This window comes from Crinia signifera, chromosome 8, assembly GCF_055691185.1.
Source record: "Crinia signifera chromosome 8, ASM5569118v1, whole genome shotgun sequence".
Taxonomy (NCBI): domain Eukaryota; kingdom Metazoa; phylum Chordata; class Amphibia; order Anura; family Myobatrachidae; genus Crinia; species Crinia signifera.
In genome coordinates, this window is record NC_139224.1 from 23,066,811 (window position 1) to 23,085,071 (window position 18,261).

Genomic DNA, 18,261 nt, shown 5'->3' on the forward strand with positions numbered 1-18,261 from the left:
CGCCGGGTGCCTGCGAGTGACATGTGTGCCGCACCTGTCTTCTGTTTAAATCAGTCACACAATAGGAGCAATTATTTCATTTCCCCAGCGCAGAGGTCACCGGCATAGGATATATTTTTAGGCATTCAGGATTTACAGTAAAGTGTTCAAGAACCAGCTCCTCGCAGGGGCCGTCTCTTAAGTGACAGTCCATCTGGTGCCTGTATCGTGCACAACTCTGTAACGTCACATCTGTATTCTACCATTACGGCTTAACCATTGAGAGAGAGGACGCACAAAATAAACCAGCTGCTCCCACTTTTTGCACGGTTGCAGCAACCTGTTCACTGGGACAGCTGTCTGCTCCCTACAATGATGTTGCAGTGGTGTAATGCTTCCTTTGGGGTCACCGTCTGTAGTAGTCTCGCATCCCCTCTCTTAGTCCCAGCGAACGTAGGGCACGGCCTATGCAGATTGGAGATGTGAACGTACTTGTGATGCGACATCAGTGGTGTGGCCCAGGGCGCTGTGTATGTTTTTATTTGTTTAAAAAAAAAAAAAGAATTTGGGAAGTGGGGTTTGTGTTTGCTCTAGAACAAAGGGGCCTGTTTTGCAGGAAGCCCAACTGAATTCCTTCGCCCGTGATTTCCTCCTGGACTCCCAATCCATAATTTGTGCTGACTGTTGGTCTTTGTGTGGCGGTGTTGGTGTTGCAATATTTGTGTACAAGCTGGCTGGTATGTGGCTACATCTGGGATTGGCATGTTAATTGAATACATATGATCGGACAGATGGGCCAAACAAGTGCAGCACTGGAGTTTTGCCTTCGTCAAGGCCCAGATAGAACGGCTGAATAGCCAGTGCATAAGTTCTTCGTTTATATGATAGATTACACACGCTACTGTATAGACTACAAGGAGGTATTCAATATGGGATTCTGACTGTCGGAATCCCGGACCGCTGTCGTCCGCTCCGACAGTAACTCGGCAGTCGGTATTCAATGTTCCGGCTGTCGAGTGTCGGAAAGTCTTGGATCGAATAAAAAAAGCAGCTGATTGGTGAAAAAACGTTCGTAAATTCGACAATCCGCGGCCGTTTCCAACAAAACAAAACTTAAAAAATGGCCGAACCATAGCGTTGAGCCAATGTACACTAATCCTAGTGCCAGCCGTGCTTACGGCCAAGGACAACCAATTATGATTTCTGTTGCCCTTTACAGTCATGGAGGTAGGAGAGCCCTGCTCGCAAGCTTCCACTCTATAGGGTTGTATGATGAAATAGTGGATTTCGGTCCAGAATGCGGACATGGATTCCCCCCGTTTGCCCTGGAATCTAAACCCATTCAAAAAATGAGAACCACAAGACTGAACGGGCTGCGTCTTTGCCATGCTTATAATATAATAATAATTCTAATGACTTTGTCTTTTCTCTCACTATCCCATGTTTCCTTTATCACTTCTGTAAACACGCTTATCTGCATTCCCACCCATAGAGAGGAAAAACAGGCATGTCCAGAGATCTGGAGAAAACCTTTTGATTGTTTTTGGGTGATCAATCAGCACTGTGTTGGGAAAGTTCATGTGCACACACCCAGTATATACACACACAGTAACAAAACAGCAGCGTTTCTTCTTCCCTTTTTACACCTTTCTCTTGATAACAGACAACAATATTTGATAGGCTGCCCAGTTTCCGTATCGCACAAACAAGAGATAAGCGTTGTGGCTGGGTCACGCTGCAATAAAATGGGGATATGAAGTTATTTTATACACCTCACCTGTCTCTCCCTTTCACCCCCATTACAACTTATCGGGGATTTGGCTATGTATTTTCAGCAAAAAACAAGGAAATTCGTTTGCCCACGTAAACGGGGGGCCCTAATTGGATTTGGTGAAAATAAATCACTGATAAAAAAACAAAAAATTGTGAAAAAAGACCCCCCCCCCCTTTTTTTTTTTGCTACGGAAACATTTTCGAGGCTTTTGATCAGATAACATTCTTCTAATGAATTTTGTCTTTTGTTCCCACCCATTCTGTTCTTCCCACCCCTGCAACCGTATTACTTTTAAGTGTCGTTTCTCACAACCCAGTTTATTAGCCAGCTTAATGGCTATAGATTTTCATTCTGTTATCACTTAGTTTTTGATTTTTTTTTTTTTTTTTGTGTGTGTGCGGAATCACCATTGTTTATTTTGAATCCCATTCTGGAAAAATGGTTTATTGATATATTTGCAGTTTGCGGAATGAGACGGAATACCTAATAATTGCACCGCCTGCTTAAGCACAGAGCCCCACAGGTGAATGATTTGCTTCCTGCGCAGTGGAGTTGCTATATCCTCTATGTGCACCGATTGATTGAACGCTTCCTTCTAGTATCTGAGGGGTTAAATTGCAACAATTACAGTCATCGTCTCTCCTGCTGATCATGTTGTAAGGTACATGGCATCCATTTGCGGAGCTGATTGAATTACGGTGCATCTTTACCCGTAAGTGAGCAATATATTATACAGCAGGATGCACACTGACTCGCTTTAAGCAACCGTGGCAATCTGCTGGGGTACCTGCCTGGATTTCTATTTAACAGACACAAACCAGAAAAATACATGCAATTCCCATTTAAGCGAGCAAGACGGTATTTGGTACAGTTAGTGGAACAATATAGCATCATTGTGCACTTGGGTGTGAGAACGGCGGAGTTATTGGATTTCATCTCTCTCCGATTCGGCATTGTCCCGTCAGCTGGAAAGTAAGGTCACCAGACAAAAGGGGGGGCCTAGCCATCTACGATAAATTCACAGCCAAAAATAACTGTTATTATTCTGCAAAAAAAAGAAAAAAAAGAGGCCCCCGTTTTTTTTTTTTTGTTTCAGCGAAGGTGATGCCTTTTCTTAAGAATGTCAATTAAGAAATTAATTACTGCGTAAATCAAAGTCGCACAAAAGGAAAAATATTTTTTGCTTCTCTCTGCAATCTTTTTGCCTTTCATTGCAGAATGCAGATCCTGGATGTGGTTAGAGGTTCACATAAAAAGATTATTTGGGGAAGGTTTTTCTTTTTCTTTTTTTTCTTTTTTGTTGCTTGAAATGAATTTGCTCGATAAAAAAAAAAACACTTTTAAAATGTCTGCGTAATTAGCACCTGATATGCTGAATATACAGCTGGGGAGATGGTTACTTTTCGGAAGAGGTTGTGTGTTGTATAATGTGTGGCAATGTGTGTGTTCGCTGCCAAACATCCTACATAATGTTGCTACCGGTCTCAGTGTCTAGTTCCGTTAAGGTCTAGATCAGGCAAGTCCAACCATGGCCCTCCAGATGTTGTGAAACTACAAGTCCCATCATGCCTTGCCACAGTTTTGCTATTAGGGAATGGTAAACTATTGCAAGGCATGCTGGGATGCATAGTTTCACAACAGCTGGAGGGCCAAGGTTGGACATGCCTGGTCTAGATCATGGTGGTACAATAATCCATAATAAGGCCTATTACGTTGCGTTATTGGCCAATAGGTTGGCATTCTTATACAGGTTTTCTGCCTATATATGGTAATATCTTTGTTTGAAGTTTGTATGCCCCCCTATACATTTCTGTGGGATGTCTCCAGGCAGGGCCATCCATAGGAATGACTGGTTTATCCTGGGTCACCCTCACTGCAGACTTGATGCCCATGTAGCATTATCCCATACCCCTGTGTGCCTAGGATCCCTTTGTATCATTATCCCTCATTGTCCGAATCATCCCCAGTGTAGCACTATCCCCCATTGTCCGAATCATCCCCAGTTTAGCACTATACCCCATTGTGCAAATCATCTCCACTGTAGCTCTATCCCCCACCCCCCAGTGTCAGAATTATTCCCAGTGTAGTGCTATCCCTCATCCCACATTGTCCGAATCATCCCCACTGTAGCACTATCCCTCATCCCCCATTGTCCGAATCATCCCCACTGTAGCACTATTCCCCATCCCCCATTATCTAAAATATCCCCACTGTAGCACTATCGCCTATTGTCCGAATCATCCCCACTGTAGCACTATTCCCCATCCCCCATTATCCGAATCATCCCCACTGTAGCACTATCACTCATCCCCCATTGCCTTAATCATCCCCATTTTAGCAATATCCCCCATTGCCTTAATCATCCCCAGTGTAGCGCTATCCCCCATCCCCCATTGCGTTAATCATCCCCATTGTAACACTATTCCCCACCTCCCCATTGCCTTAATCATCCCCATTGTAGCACTATCCCCCATCCCCCATTATCCGAATCATCCCCAGTGTAGCACTATCCCCCATGCCCCATTGCGTTAATCATCCCCATTGTAACACTATTCCCCACCTCCCCATTGCCTTAATCATCCCCAGTGTAGCACTATCCCCCATCCCCCATTATCCGAATCATCCCCAGTGTAGCGCTATCCCCCATCCCCCATTGCCTTAATCATCCCCAGTGTAGCGCTATCCCGCATCCCCCATTGCCTTAATCATCCCCAGTGTAGCACTATTCCCCATCCCCCATTATCCGAATCATCCCCAGTGTAGCGCTATCCCCCATCCCCCATTGCCTTAATCATCCCCAGTGTAGCGCTATCCCCCATCCCCCATTGCCTTAATCATCCCCAGTGTAGCACTATTCCCCATCCCCCATTATCCGAATCATCCCCAGTGTAGCGCTATCATCCATCGCCTTAATCATCCCCAGTGTAGCACTATCCCCCATCCCCCATTATCCGAATCATCCCCAGTGTAGCGCTATCATCCATCGCCTTAATCATCCCCAGTGTAGCACTATCCCCCATCCCCCATTATCCGAATCATCACCAGTGTAGCACTATCATCCATCGCCTTAATCATCCCCAGTGTAGCACTATCCCCCATCCCCCATTATCCGAATCATCCCCAGTGTAGCGCTATCCCCCATCCCCCATTGCCTTAATCATCCCCAGTGTAGCACTATTCCCCATCCCCCATTATTCGAATCATCCCCAGTGTAGCAATATCCCCCATTGTCTGAACCATACCTAGGGTAGCCCTATCCACCATCCCTCTGTGTTGTAGCATTATCTCTACACCCCTGTGTGCCTGGGTCCTCATTGTAGCAGTATTCTCCTCCCCAGATGTTAATAGGCCTCCATTGTAGCATTATTCCCCCCATACTACAGCTGGGAAGTAGGTATGGCAGTGACAGTCTGGGTAGCTTTATGTCCATCCCGGGATGCTGCCATGGTCGTAATGGGTTTACAGCATTGTAACTGGGTTGGCTTTAGAATTTTTAACAGGGAGTTATGGCTGCCCCATTCCAGGCTGCACGATGGTGCAAACCGCTTCATATCACACAACACCGGAATTGCGTCATTGTAGCCCCTGTTCCAACCACTATGGGATCAATGAGAGTGGACTAATCTCCTGGGCGCCTGGGGAGAGTAGGCAAGTGGTATACAGTAGTTACAGCCATATAGCCAGCCTGTTTGCCATCACTTCCCAGTAAGATTTATTGTAGATATGTAACTTGTACATAAATCTCCCAACTACCCTGATTTATGCAGGACTGCCCCTCCAGTGAGGATTTTGTTCCCGGCTGTCAGGACTGTTGGCCGCCATGTCCAACTCACAGCAGCCAGCTTACTGGCTAATTTTGAAAAATGACAATTATGAACTGATTGGCTGCTGCGTTATCACCTTACACTTTATCACTTCACCGGGCTTAATACATCTGCCCCCCGCCATAGTGTGCGGACAGGCGGTTTATGGGTGCAGCCCACAAGATGGCTGCTCCCACTCTGTTTCAGCGGCAACCTCTACCTTAACAACCACTGCCCCAAACCCACTCTCAATAAATAAAATAGTCATACAATCCGAAACTCCCATTTTAAGCGGAGAAGCACATTAGCAGCGTCTCTGGGGTGCGGAGCACAGCAATCAGTTAAGGAGATAAATAATCTGATTTGGCATGACACTCTTTCTCCTCTCTTTAATTTGTCTTACACATGGAAAATTATAATTAAATCACTCAGCGTAAGCCCCTGAGTGCAGAAGGTGGGGGGGGAGGCAAACGCGCGCAGTTTGGGAGCGATTTCCAGTAGACGCCGCACTTCCCTCTCTGCCCAGCGAGCAGATATTTATCAAAATAGGACGGGCACAGCCATGTGATTTGTGAGTTAGAGGCCTCCGCACCAATCACGGCTAGTTAGTATCCCTTCCCCATCACAAGCCACCGACATCATTACCATTCAACACTCAACATGTTCAACATGCTTTGAATTTTTTTTTTCTCTCTCTCGCGTCTCCTCTCGGGCAATTTAATAATGTTTGTTGTGCTGATAGTACACGCATCCACTCGTGTATTTTGCATTCCACATTCACTAGCGCTACGGCTTGGGGTAATGCATGTGGAAGTGTGTTTCTGTGATCTCATTGCTGTATGCTGCCTCTAGGCTAAATACTATTATTATGTTTTTTTTCCTTTACTTTTGAAACTATTGCAGATTTACTGAACGTACCCAGTGTTATGGAGAGGGCTTGAAATCCGTAAGCACTTTGGGCCTAATTCAAGTTTGATCATCAGGGGCCAAATTCGGCCTCGTCTAACGGTGGAGGGTCTGCGCAAGAACGTATTTGCGCACACTCGCCAAGGTGTTCACATGGGTAGGGGGCTTCACCAGTGGAGCGTGCAGCATTTTATTATGGGCACCCCCATGAAAACGTTGGGCGTTCTCCTGGGATTGCCCCCCCCTTGACTTTTATCTGCAAACGGCAGATCAATTATTCGATTGTGAGTGACCATCGCTGGACTTTTGGGCCGGGCGGCCGCATGCGATTGGATGTTTTCCCGTACACATCCCCTTGCATGCTTCCAACGGGATTTGGGTTGTGGGGGGGGGGGGTTAGCTGGCTTACCCGCTTGCTAGGCAGCGAGTGGGTCTGAATTTATTTATTTAAGGCCAGATGTATCAATCATCAAAAAGTGATAAAGTCGAGATTGATAAACAACCAGCTCCTAACTGTCATTTTTGAAACCCAGCCTGTAACATGACAGGTAGTAGCTGATCGGCTGGTTGTCTATCACTATCCACTTGATCACTTTCTGAAGCTTGATACATCTGACCCTTAGACCTTTCGCCTAGACTTAAGAGAATTACATGGGAATATTTCAGGATCACAGCAGGGGGGGGGGGGTGTTTGTCTGCCCGCACCAGAGAGCAGAGTGTCCACAGCATTTTATGGCGCCGTGTGAGCCGAATTAAGGTTTTCAGGGGCAGCGGAGGACAGCGCTTATAGCATACCCAACACATCGGAAATAGCCAGTTTGGGGGCTGAACTGATAATAATTCCCCTACAACCAGGGAGCTCAGTGAGGCACGAGGTACAACATGAATTGTCTGCTTTGGGTGAGTTCTAGTTATTTAGTCTTCTACTGTACTTTATCCATATGGATCCTGAGGCCTTGCGAGGCAGGCCTTTACTGTTCGGGCGGTGTGTCGATCGTCAGCTTATAGGACGAGCCGTTGAATCTGCCCAGCTGGTTAAGAGAGAGAGATTTTACGGGGGGTTTGGTTATTTCTTCTACATGACATTTCCGGGTCATTGTTAAGTACAAAGATATAATTTGGAGGGTGTCGATTAAAAAATAAACCGTACAAGTCGAGGTGTGGCCAAAGAGAACGAGAGAAATCCATAAAATAATCTTTTGTCCGGAGAACTCGTTAAATAATAATGTGCAGCAAAGAGATACAGTTCTGCAACTTTCCCCCTAATTGTCTACCACGAACAACATAAAAAAAAAAAAAAGTCCTGAAATATATCAATCTTGGTGAATGAATTAATCTCCCCTCTCCGTACACCGACCGTCCTGTGAACATTTGACCCGCTGTCTGTCACTGCGTGGTAAATAGAATTGAAAGATTACACACTCGACTTGTCCTCTGTTTCAGCCTCCATAGAGCGAGAGTCATTGTCCATAACTATACCTCCTACACGGCCATTCATACATCTGTTTTATTTTCCTCCTTGAAGTTGATTTTTTTTTTCCAATAGCGATTTTCTCGAAGAGAAAAGGTCGTCTGCTACCAGTTAACTGTTTGTTCTTGGCGTTTAATAAAATTGAGCGGTTAGCATGACATCTGCTTTATAACACAGAGCAAATTAACTGGAGGCACACCTTACAAGCACAGAATAAGCCGGGCAACCTTTGTACTGCGGGGAACTTATGCAGAATGTCAATAAAATCCATGTTCTGCTTATCTTGCAGAGTTTACATAAACATATGGGGAAGAGCGCGTGTGTCCACTCGCAGGAATTCACCGCCATACATGGACGGATCGTTTACCTCTCTCTAGAGATCAATAGAGAGGAAATGAAATAAACGTTTTACTTTATTGAATATATAAGGGCCTATGTATTTATAATTATGGCACAATCAATGAAGATAAACTAATGTTTTTATATGGAAAGAATATATCCTTGCTGTGTACCAAACGCTCATGGATAATGGTACAGAAATAGCGGTAGTGGCAACCGCTGCAAGTTTTACCCTTTTCGCACCAAAATCCGGAGTCTGATCTGGGATTTGGAACACTCTTGCAGTCCGATACAGACCCCGTTCACTCTGTGGCTCCGTCCCGAGTTATTCTTGTCGGCAACGTTTACACTCCAACACCTACCGTCTACAAGCTCCGAGGACCCGGCACTCCCTATGTTGTGAACAGGGACCCAAGTACGATGATTGGGTTAAAGGGGCACTTTGAACAGGTAAACCAAGTACTTCTTGTGTCCAACCCTGGAAGCTCCTTAGGTTGGATTACCTTGTCACTGAACCCATTCACACCGATCCGTGACCCGGGTTTACCCGGCAATAACCTGTGTTGAAGCTGCAGTGTGAAAAGGATATTACTTTACCTGCATACAGTATATAATTGGAGGAACCTCCTCCAGGGGTATCTAGAACTGCACAGGCGCACATTGGCCCTCATTCGGGTTGGCGCGGTAAGATGCGAACATCGCAGCTTACTGAGTGCCAGAGATGCCACACGCCTAAATACCCATCTTGAATCGGCACCATTGTCTGATTTGGGAGCCGGCCTGAGGAGGCGGAGATTAGTATCTGAAGATCTCTGTCCAGAGAGTAATATTCCATAAAGTATCCACAATCTGAGGATTGTATAAACTCTGAAAAGCTTTGCTTCTTGGAGTTTGGTACAAGGGTAGGGGTCAGATATAGCTGTAGCCATCTGCATGAGATTGCATTAGTCTATTAGTACATAGCAATAACTCTTAAAATGGCAAAGTAACTGCAGCTTTATATCATTTTCTGGTGAAAATTATTTAAAAAATCTTGAGACGTGCGATAGTTGCAGATTTCGCAGTATCCCAACACTTCTTTCGGCCCAGTAAACGGTCACCAGCTGTGGATCTACAGACGTGTATCTGAGCAGCGTGCGGTTTAAAGCGAGGCCAAAACCCACGTAGTCAGCAGTTCCCTGAAAGGTTAAGTGAGTTTAATGCCGGCCACACTGGGGGCGTCCATGCTGTTTGGCTTGAGTTCCGTAGTCACATACCAGCTTGGCCACACGTGTAATAGCCAAATTGAATGATATCCGGCTCTCCTTCATTCACTTTTGGCCATCGCCCAGGACACACAGGGTCCTGTCACTGCATGTGGAACCATAAGTGGTTCTTCAGCAACATGTCTGTAATGATCCGATTGACTTCGATCGGATTACAATCGGGCATTATGTACTTGCCCTTAGGCTAGGCATGGCGACGTTTGGCCGATATTACCGGTGATATCGCCATTTTTTAATATATCTATTTAATTGACTGCTATTAATCTAGATCACTTCTTCTCAAGCCAATAGGATCGCTGTATCGCTGAGAATCTCTAACTCTGTACAACATATATATATATTACTTTTGTGTTTCTTCCGCTCCCCAGAACGTGAATTCTCCTAACGGTAATTTTCCTTTGTGCGCCTACTCAAGACTAACGTTGCGATGGGCTCTTAAAATGTAATTCAGAGACAGAGCACAATTTTCACATCACAGGTGGCATTAATATAGGCCAGTCCCCTAGGCTCTTGTCGCCACGAGCCGGGCAGCTTGTTTAGTGTCTGCATCCATATGGCAATCTGTCCCATTCATAGCAGATCTGCTGTAAATAGCTTTGCCTCTGGGCCCTGTGGTCATTGTACTGAAAAAGATGTTAACTCTCAGTAGCCAACAATCCAGCCGTTTGCTCCATGTGAGTTCCCATGTTTAAATTACAGTGCGCTCCGAGGGAAATGACAAATACATTTTAGTTCTTCCCTTCGTGGATTGTTTCTTTTTTTTTTAGTTTTTTTTTTTTTTTTTTTCAAACCTTGTAACAGTTGAGTAACGCAGCAGGTTCTTAGAGGTTGTGTTCCGGAACATCTCTGTCAGGGAGACTTGCCGCGGCAAAAGACTCCCGTCTCTGTTTACTCAATTAAAACAGAACATTGGAACAAATAGCTCCTATAGGTTTTCTATAGGGGAGATTAATCATTAGCCAGGGTAAAGAAAGAAAAAAATAAAAAATAAATACAATCTCTTAACTATTGCACAGAGATAGCGAGCGACCTTGGATTGTTTATTGCACTAATGGACAACGTCGAAGCGGGCGCCGCGGTTACCAGTGTGTATTATTTATCTTCCTTTTAAAGCTGATGGAAAGCTGATTGGCTGGTAGAGTTCATGGTTCTGTGTGCAGCTGTAGCGGCGATCGCTGCAGATTTTACTCTGTAGTCTGGTCTGTGCATTGCATCGACTGTGCGCGTGTCCACGGTTGAAATGCCGACATAATATTTTATGCCCAATTTAAGTTTGGGGGATAAGATACAATAGCGGGGGGAAAAATGTTGCGTCGACATAACGTATTTGTTGACTTTATGACCATGAATTCATGACTTGTTCTACAGTCGGCATGTAACACACACTATGCTGGCCCACGGGTTTGTCATTCTGAACCACTTGGTGGACCGAACAGGCGGATCCCCTAGGCTTAAGGTGTTTAGCAATGCAAGCAATCGGACGCAGGGGCTGCAGAGAAGGCGGGATTTATAGATGGGACTCTGGGGCAGGTGCAGGATTTCCGGAGGGGGGGTGGGGGTGTTATGAAATGTTTGATTTCACAGTGATAACATAATCATATGCTGGCCCAGTGATCATGGTAAGCCAGATTCTCTCTCTCCGGCTGGGCAGAGGGAAGGGGACGGATTTCCCTGGCAACTGAAAACCCCTCCTTCGTGTGCCTGTGGGACTGGTCAGGAACGTAGAAGGGTGCTAGTGTTCTACTCTTGAACGCATTAAGTAGCTATATTGCTAATTACATATCTGGGACTCCTGATCTACAAAACAGTTTTAATACAGTGTAATGTGCAATGTAATGAAATATAATGTCAATTTTTTGGCATTTATTGCAGGTAAGCCTCTTGTATGCAAAATCGCACATGATAAAAGAAAACAGGTTGTCTCTTTAAAAATACAGTCTTCCACCCTGATTGGGAATAGCGGGGTCTCCTGGACGGTGTAATTCCTAGACCCTGAATAATCTGACACATGTTGACTGTTGCCTCGAATTTGTGAGTCAAAGTCTGGCTCTGCTCATCGCCCAGAGAAGCCCAATAGGGAGATTACAGCCACACAGGAACTGCTAATAATGAGCTCTGTTTTCAGTGTTGCACTTTGCTTATTTTTGGGGGGGGATTTATTGTATACTAAGTCATTGTCTATTTGGTGTCCAGAGAGTCCGCTGTAGCACCAAATCATTGCTTGTTTGGGGTTATTGAAGTTCTTCCAGAAATAATGACTTATCTTGGAAAACAGAAACCTAAGGGAGAATCACCCCCCTCCTGTCTAAATATGGTTTATCACTTGGTGCCGTTCTGTGTTTCTGGAAAGCACGTGTCTGGCATCAAAGCATCTTATGACTTGAATCAGTGCAGCTAAGTCACTCCGTATTGATTGGAAGATTCTGGAGGATTATCCCCTTTCCTGTAGACGATCGGCCTCTCCAGTGAACTGTGTGATGATGTATTAGGATGAGTTCGCTGTACCTGGTTCACAAGACCAGCGCTGGGCAGGGGTGGGAGCTGCTCAAACTCATGCACACATGTTTTATTTGCAATGCTGCCTGTGTGCCGTAACCCATAGCAACCGATCGCCTAGTGAATAGAAGTATCAGTCAGTGAATGAATGTGGCTGGGATCGTTTTCATGGAATGTTGCCCTTTCCCAGTCACTTATCATCATTAACTCATCTAAGGGAATAGCATGCTTTTATGGAACATCTAATGTTATAGAATACTGGGCCAGATGTACCAAGCTTCAAAGTGGAGAGAGACAAACAGCCAGCCAATCAGCTCTTACCACCCATCTCACAGGTTGGGTTTGAAAAATTACAGGTACGAGCTGATTGGCTGGTTGTTTATCACTCTCCACTTTTGAAGTGTGTGAATCTGTTACCATAGATTGCAGATGAGGTCAAAAAGGGCGACCTCTTGTGTTGGACATATCCCGTCCAGATAAATATCTCATTGACAGAGTAGCCAGCAAGCCAGGCGGCACTTATTCCGTTGAGCAATGTACGGGGCCGCCCAGTGCTCAACATTGCTGCCTTGCACCGCTGGGGTCTTGGGTTCAAGTCCAGTGTGTAGAGTTCGTATGCGCTCTCTTTGTGTTTTTGTGGTTTCCCCCCATTCCCGATTGGCCATGAAAACCACTATATGTATGGAGAGCATCAGTATCAATGAATTGTCCCTTTTCTCAGTACTGCAAACTATAACTCGCTGTTCTACGCGTGGGCTAATCGGCTCCTGACTAAAACTGGCCGCTGTGTGTGTTTGTGTACCCGTAGTAAGGAGTGGTGGGACAGTGGGACTCCCTCGCAGCGCTGGGGCGATGGGTACAATTCCGACCGGTGTTCGCGTGGATATCCTCCGAGTGCTCCGGTTTCCGCCCACGGTTTAAAGACTTACTGGTAGGTTAATTGACTTCTGACTAAATTGGCCCTGGTGTGTGTACGTGGTAGGGAAACATTATTGTACTGGGGTTGATAATGATGCGCCTCAATAAGATTCTCTTATTGTACGGCACTACTTAATATGTTGGTGCTATAGGATAATAATAACAATGTGTTTAGATAAAAGTCTTGAATTGTACTGCGCTGCGCTATATGAGTAAAGCGTTCTAAATGCATCAATAGTAAGCAGAATATATTCCCTCTTACCTATAAACTTCCATATAATGTGTTCATCAAGATGCTTAGCTACTCAATAACATACATTGTAATCTAAGGGGTGATTCAGGTTCACAATGCAAAGCACATTTGGTTTGCTAATGGACATACTGTAACCATGTGCACTGCAGCTGGGGCAGATGTAACATGTGCAGAGAGAGAGTAATGCTGTGTACACACGGGGGAGATAGGTGCTATAATCGCTGGGAATATGGTCGCAGGCGACCATATTGCCAGTGGTTGGGAGTGTGCCCCGGCGATAAATCTCCGGGTGCGCGCTCCCGTTTTCTGCCCCATTGTAATCGCTGGCCGCAGGAGCTTGCTCCTGCGACCAGCTAATTACCTCTGCGGCACCCCCAGCAGAGGTTCGTTTTCAACAGCGACCATCTCTGGTCGCTTGTTGAAAAAGAGACACTGAGCAATATATTGCAAGCAATATATTGCTAGCAATATATCTCCCCCCGTGTGTACGCACCTTTAGATTTGGGCGAGTTATTTTGTTTCTGTGCAGGGTAAATACTGATTGCTTGATTCTTACACTGAAATATAGATCTCCGTTTGTAGAACAAACCCCACCCAAATCTAACTCTCTCTGCACATGTTACATCTGCCCCACCTGCAGTGCACATGGTTTTGTCCATTAGTAAACCAAATGCGCTTTGTGAGTGAACATGAATTAGGCCCATATTGTTGTGATGTAAAATGAATTAGCTTGTTTATGGAATAATGTGAAATGCAATAAATGAAGTTACTCCCAGGACTAGGAACTGAATAATGAACCGCTCAGAAAATGTATAAATGTTTTATGTGATGGCATGCTTTACCACCGTGTAGCCTTCTGGTGTTGTGTGCGACACCAGCGCAGAATGGGGACTAGCCAGGAATTCTGAGTGATATGCGTTTCCATGGTGCCACAGATTCCTACAAATGATTCTCTCCTGATTGGGTCTACACTTCACAGATATTGGTTTATTTAGTGTCTCCGCCCATAATATTTCTTTATAGTAATGGTGTACATTTATATGGTTTTCTATATTCTGTTGATGGTTGATACCACCTGCACATTGTTGGCCATAAATCAACTATGTGCACTTTAGTCATTATATATGATTTTATTACAGTATTCAGGTGTCGTCAGCTGTCTCTTTCCACAAACGTTTAGCAGTTACATTTGCCGCTTTTTTGCCCATTTGCATTGTGGGTAAAGACGCCAACCATTATGGCTGTCTAATTTGGAGACTAGATAACCACAACCTGCCAGCATCTGCTATATTATTAGAGATGTGCAGGTTCTGATTTACTCTGAGTTACTCTGATTTCAAAGCAGGATCTTATTGGCTATCCCAAATCACATGACAGTTGATAGCCAATAAGATCCTGCTTTGAAATCAGAGTACATCAGAACATGCACATCTCTATATATTATTATTTATTACCAGACCCGCGATACCCTACTCTAACTAGGTGTCCTCACCCCCAACCATCGCTGTCTGCGCAATATGGCCTAAACGCGTGGGTTGCCCAACAGTCCTTCGGTTGGGAACGTGCTTTCCTAGATACTTGTGTAACATTAAATATGTTTATTGTATAATAACTTTATATTAGGTGTCAGAACCGATTAGACTCGTCCCCTATGTTACTGTTAAATCATATCATTAATAACTAATGGAAATTCTAGTAACAAACATTCTGTACCTAAGATCTCCAGGGAGCCTGGACTGTCCTAAGGGGGGGAGCCGTAATTATCAGCGAGGTAAAACTCAGGTTGTGTACTCGTGCTTCACTGCATTGTTTGCTGAAGTGTGTCTTTTATCCCAAACAGCACAAGCCGGAACTTGTTTCTGCACATCCAGCAGTTCATAAATGAGACTTTTTATATGCAAAAGGAGTTCTTTATAATAGCTGTGTTCCGGCGCGGTCTCCTAGGCTGCTCGGAGAATCTTGCACGTGTTTGTTTGTTCATATTTGATATCAGCTTGTTGATCGGTGAATTTTTCTATCTGATTTTCTTTCTCTTTAGTGTTTCCCATGAAGACTATATGCAGAATCACCCCTTATATGGGCACGGTGTTTGCAAGTGGCCGGGCTGCGAAGCTGTGTGTGAAGACTTCCCATTATTTTTAAAGTAAGTTTTAAGATTTGTGGAACATTTTCTTAGCAATGGGCACTCGCCTAGAGAACATTCGCAAACACCAATATACTGTACACCTACAGTGTAAGATACATAGAAAGATGGATGGCTGTGTTGGCTATCGGTAGCTTGCGGCAGGAACAGCCATCGCTTGTCCAGGTGAATTCATTGGATCATAGTCATAATGCTGAAGTAGTCCTCATTCTATCACCCTGCATCTTTCAAAACCCGTGCAGTTCCTGTTCCCTGCACCGGGTGTCGCTCTCTGCTGTGGTCTGGTCTGCATATCGGTGCTGAAATACAGACCACACTGTGCTAGAAGCATCACAGCAGAGAGTGACACCCCAGGCAGGGAAGAGGAATGGTGCACGGGTCTTGGCAGATGCACGGTAGAGCGACCACTACTGATGTTCATGTATGTTGGCAGAATCAGACCCTAAATATTTTCTCCGGAAAACCGTAATGCTCTATTAACTGTCACAGTCAGAACAACAGGGGTGCCTGATGACCTCCCAACAGTCAGGATTCCGATGGTCATAGCCCGACAGTTAAAACTCTGAAATTCGGGATCCCGATTGACAGGCTATTCTCCCTCGTGGGGGTCCATGACCCCCATTGAGAGAGAATAAAATAGGTGGTGAGCCACCAAGCTCGCAAGGGGCTTCGTTGAGTCCCGGCAGTCGGAAATTCCGATGTCGGACCAATGACTGTCAGAATCCCTACTGTCGACGCGCTATACCACACCCTTTCTGTGTTGGTGTTTCAATCAATACTAGATTTCTGGTTCTGAATGGAGTTTAGTATTTGCAAGACCTGAGAATAACATTTGGAGAAAGCAAAGAGTTAACTGCAACAAAATACCTTGTTGTTTGATGTGAAATTCTGCACATTGGAAATGTTTATTTTGTGGGTGTAGGTTTGTTTTCTAAAGAATGAGGAAGTGCTAATTATGAAAAGTTAAGCGCACAGATGGTTTTCACCTAGTTTGGGATTAACTGAACTTCTCCCTCCCCCGCCCTCGCTCTGTTTTCTTATTTTTTATTTTTTCACAGAGAGATGCGAAATTGATCGGTTTAATAACTTTCCTTTCCATTATATATATATTTTTTAAAGAAAGTGCAGCCTATTGGAGGGGTACTAGTGAGAGCACTCTAATGTTTTCACAAGTGTTTTTATCATGGTAACATCTTGCTTACTTTAGTTGCTTGCCTAAAACTACTTGGAACATGTTAAGAAAACATTTCAAAACGGTTCCTACAAAGAGGCTTTTGTTTAGCAGTAACTGTGAGGCTGTACAGCTCACAAAGGTGTTAACTTTCAACCCCTTAAGCACTTCCACATGAAATTCCAAGATCGATGTTTGTGGTTTTGGAAAAACAAAGTGTATGTTAAAGAAACCAGGTATACGCAAGCACACGCTCAAGCAGCACGGAAATAAGTGCGTTGTTTCATACACATTAGGATTATTTGCATGCCAGAAATGTATTGCAAAAGAAACAAAACGAGGGAACTCATTTAATGGGTGCCCTTTGCTGTTGCACAGTGGAGGCAGCCATCTTGAGAGCTGTCCAAATATGCATGAGAAGAACCTACAGTACCCGTTCACTAGAAAGCCATTATGACATCACATGCCTCCCAACCTATCAGATTTTGCTGCTCATGTCCGGAATGATGTGGCAGTTTGGGAGTTATGGCTTGTTAACGGTGGCATCAGTGAACGCACGGCTAGGGGCGACCGGAGGAGGTGAAGCGGCAACCTGCTCTCCCCCCCCCCCCTTTTGTGGAGCGGGCGGCCCTATCCTATTCTGTGGCACGGTCACTCGCATCTTGAGCCATGACCACACCCCCTGTTCCAGTCCTCTTGTTTAATGTTGAGGGGTACAAATGTTTCAGGGACATTACTTGCTCACGAGAGAGAGACAAATTTGTGGTTCACTATCGGACCAGAGGCCACTTTAAAATGCAGGCATATAGAATACCATTATTTGATACCTACACTTTTTTGGGGAGAATGGGGAAATCCCTGCATGCTAAGAAGTGCAGGATTGGAGTTGTCAAAAGTGGGTAGGGGAGCATATCTGGCCCATATCGGTGATATCCTGCATCCTGGCCACCAGACCCTCAAAGATTTGGTCAATGGACTTTTAATGGACTTTTAAAGAAATAATACAATAAATATATATTAGTGATTATTTGAATGTGTGAGTATTGCAATACTGTAGTTCTGTGCACTCCTTTGCTACTGTCATATATCTATGTATCAAGCTATCTAGTCTGTCTGGCTGCCTAATTCTTTCATGGCTGGAGAGAGATGCTAGTTTAGTGCTAGAATGATTATTTAACCTTCTATATGGAACTGAAGTTGTGGTTGGACACAGAGGTCATTCTGGCCAAAATACCACACTGCCCTCTAGTGCTCCTGAGTATGTAAGGAGCCCTGTTCTTCTGCTCATGTCCAGTGCTGGCTATTATCAGCCACAGTCCAGTGACTGTATATCTCTGAGAGAGCAAGAGACGAGTGCCGGGAGCCATGTAATGTCCTCCTATACTGCACATACTCGGGCGTCAGGGAAAGAGCACTTCATCCGACGAGGTTGCCATGAACGCTAATATTTCCGGAGTGTAATTACAAAGTATTACTTGGAAGACAAGGATCATCTTCAATTCACACTTTTATTGACACTGGTGACCATATTACAGCTATGTCTAAATGTTGAAATTTATTGTTGGACGTAGTGTCACAAAAGTCTGAGACAGCGCTTTCTCTATTCAATAAAAGTAGTTAAAAACCTTTTAGAAAATCCATAATTTTGATTGCTGGTACTTCATAAATGTATAAATGGTACTTTTTAGCTGTCTCTTTAGGGAAAAATGAGTTTTATCACCTGCGGTACCTGGGTTAATGAAA

The 18,261-nt window shown here is 44.6% G+C and overlaps 1 protein-coding gene across 12 annotated transcripts in view; it reads left to right on the top strand.

Annotated features, from left to right (window-relative positions):
- Positions 1-18,261, top strand: part of FOXP1 (forkhead box P1) — a 552,073-nt gene that overhangs the window by 483,276 nt on the left and 50,536 nt on the right. For 10 of the 12 annotated variants that reach the window (XM_083155991.1, XM_083155980.1, XM_083155981.1 and 7 more), the window contains 2 exons: positions 12,842-12,964; positions 15,243-15,347. In XM_083155991.1, the coding sequence (XP_083012117.1) occupies positions 12,842-12,964; positions 15,243-15,347 (228 nt within the window). The remainder of the gene's footprint in view (positions 1-12,841; positions 12,965-15,242; positions 15,348-18,261) is intronic. The other 2 variants (XM_083155986.1, XM_083155988.1) reach the window with 1 other exon arrangement.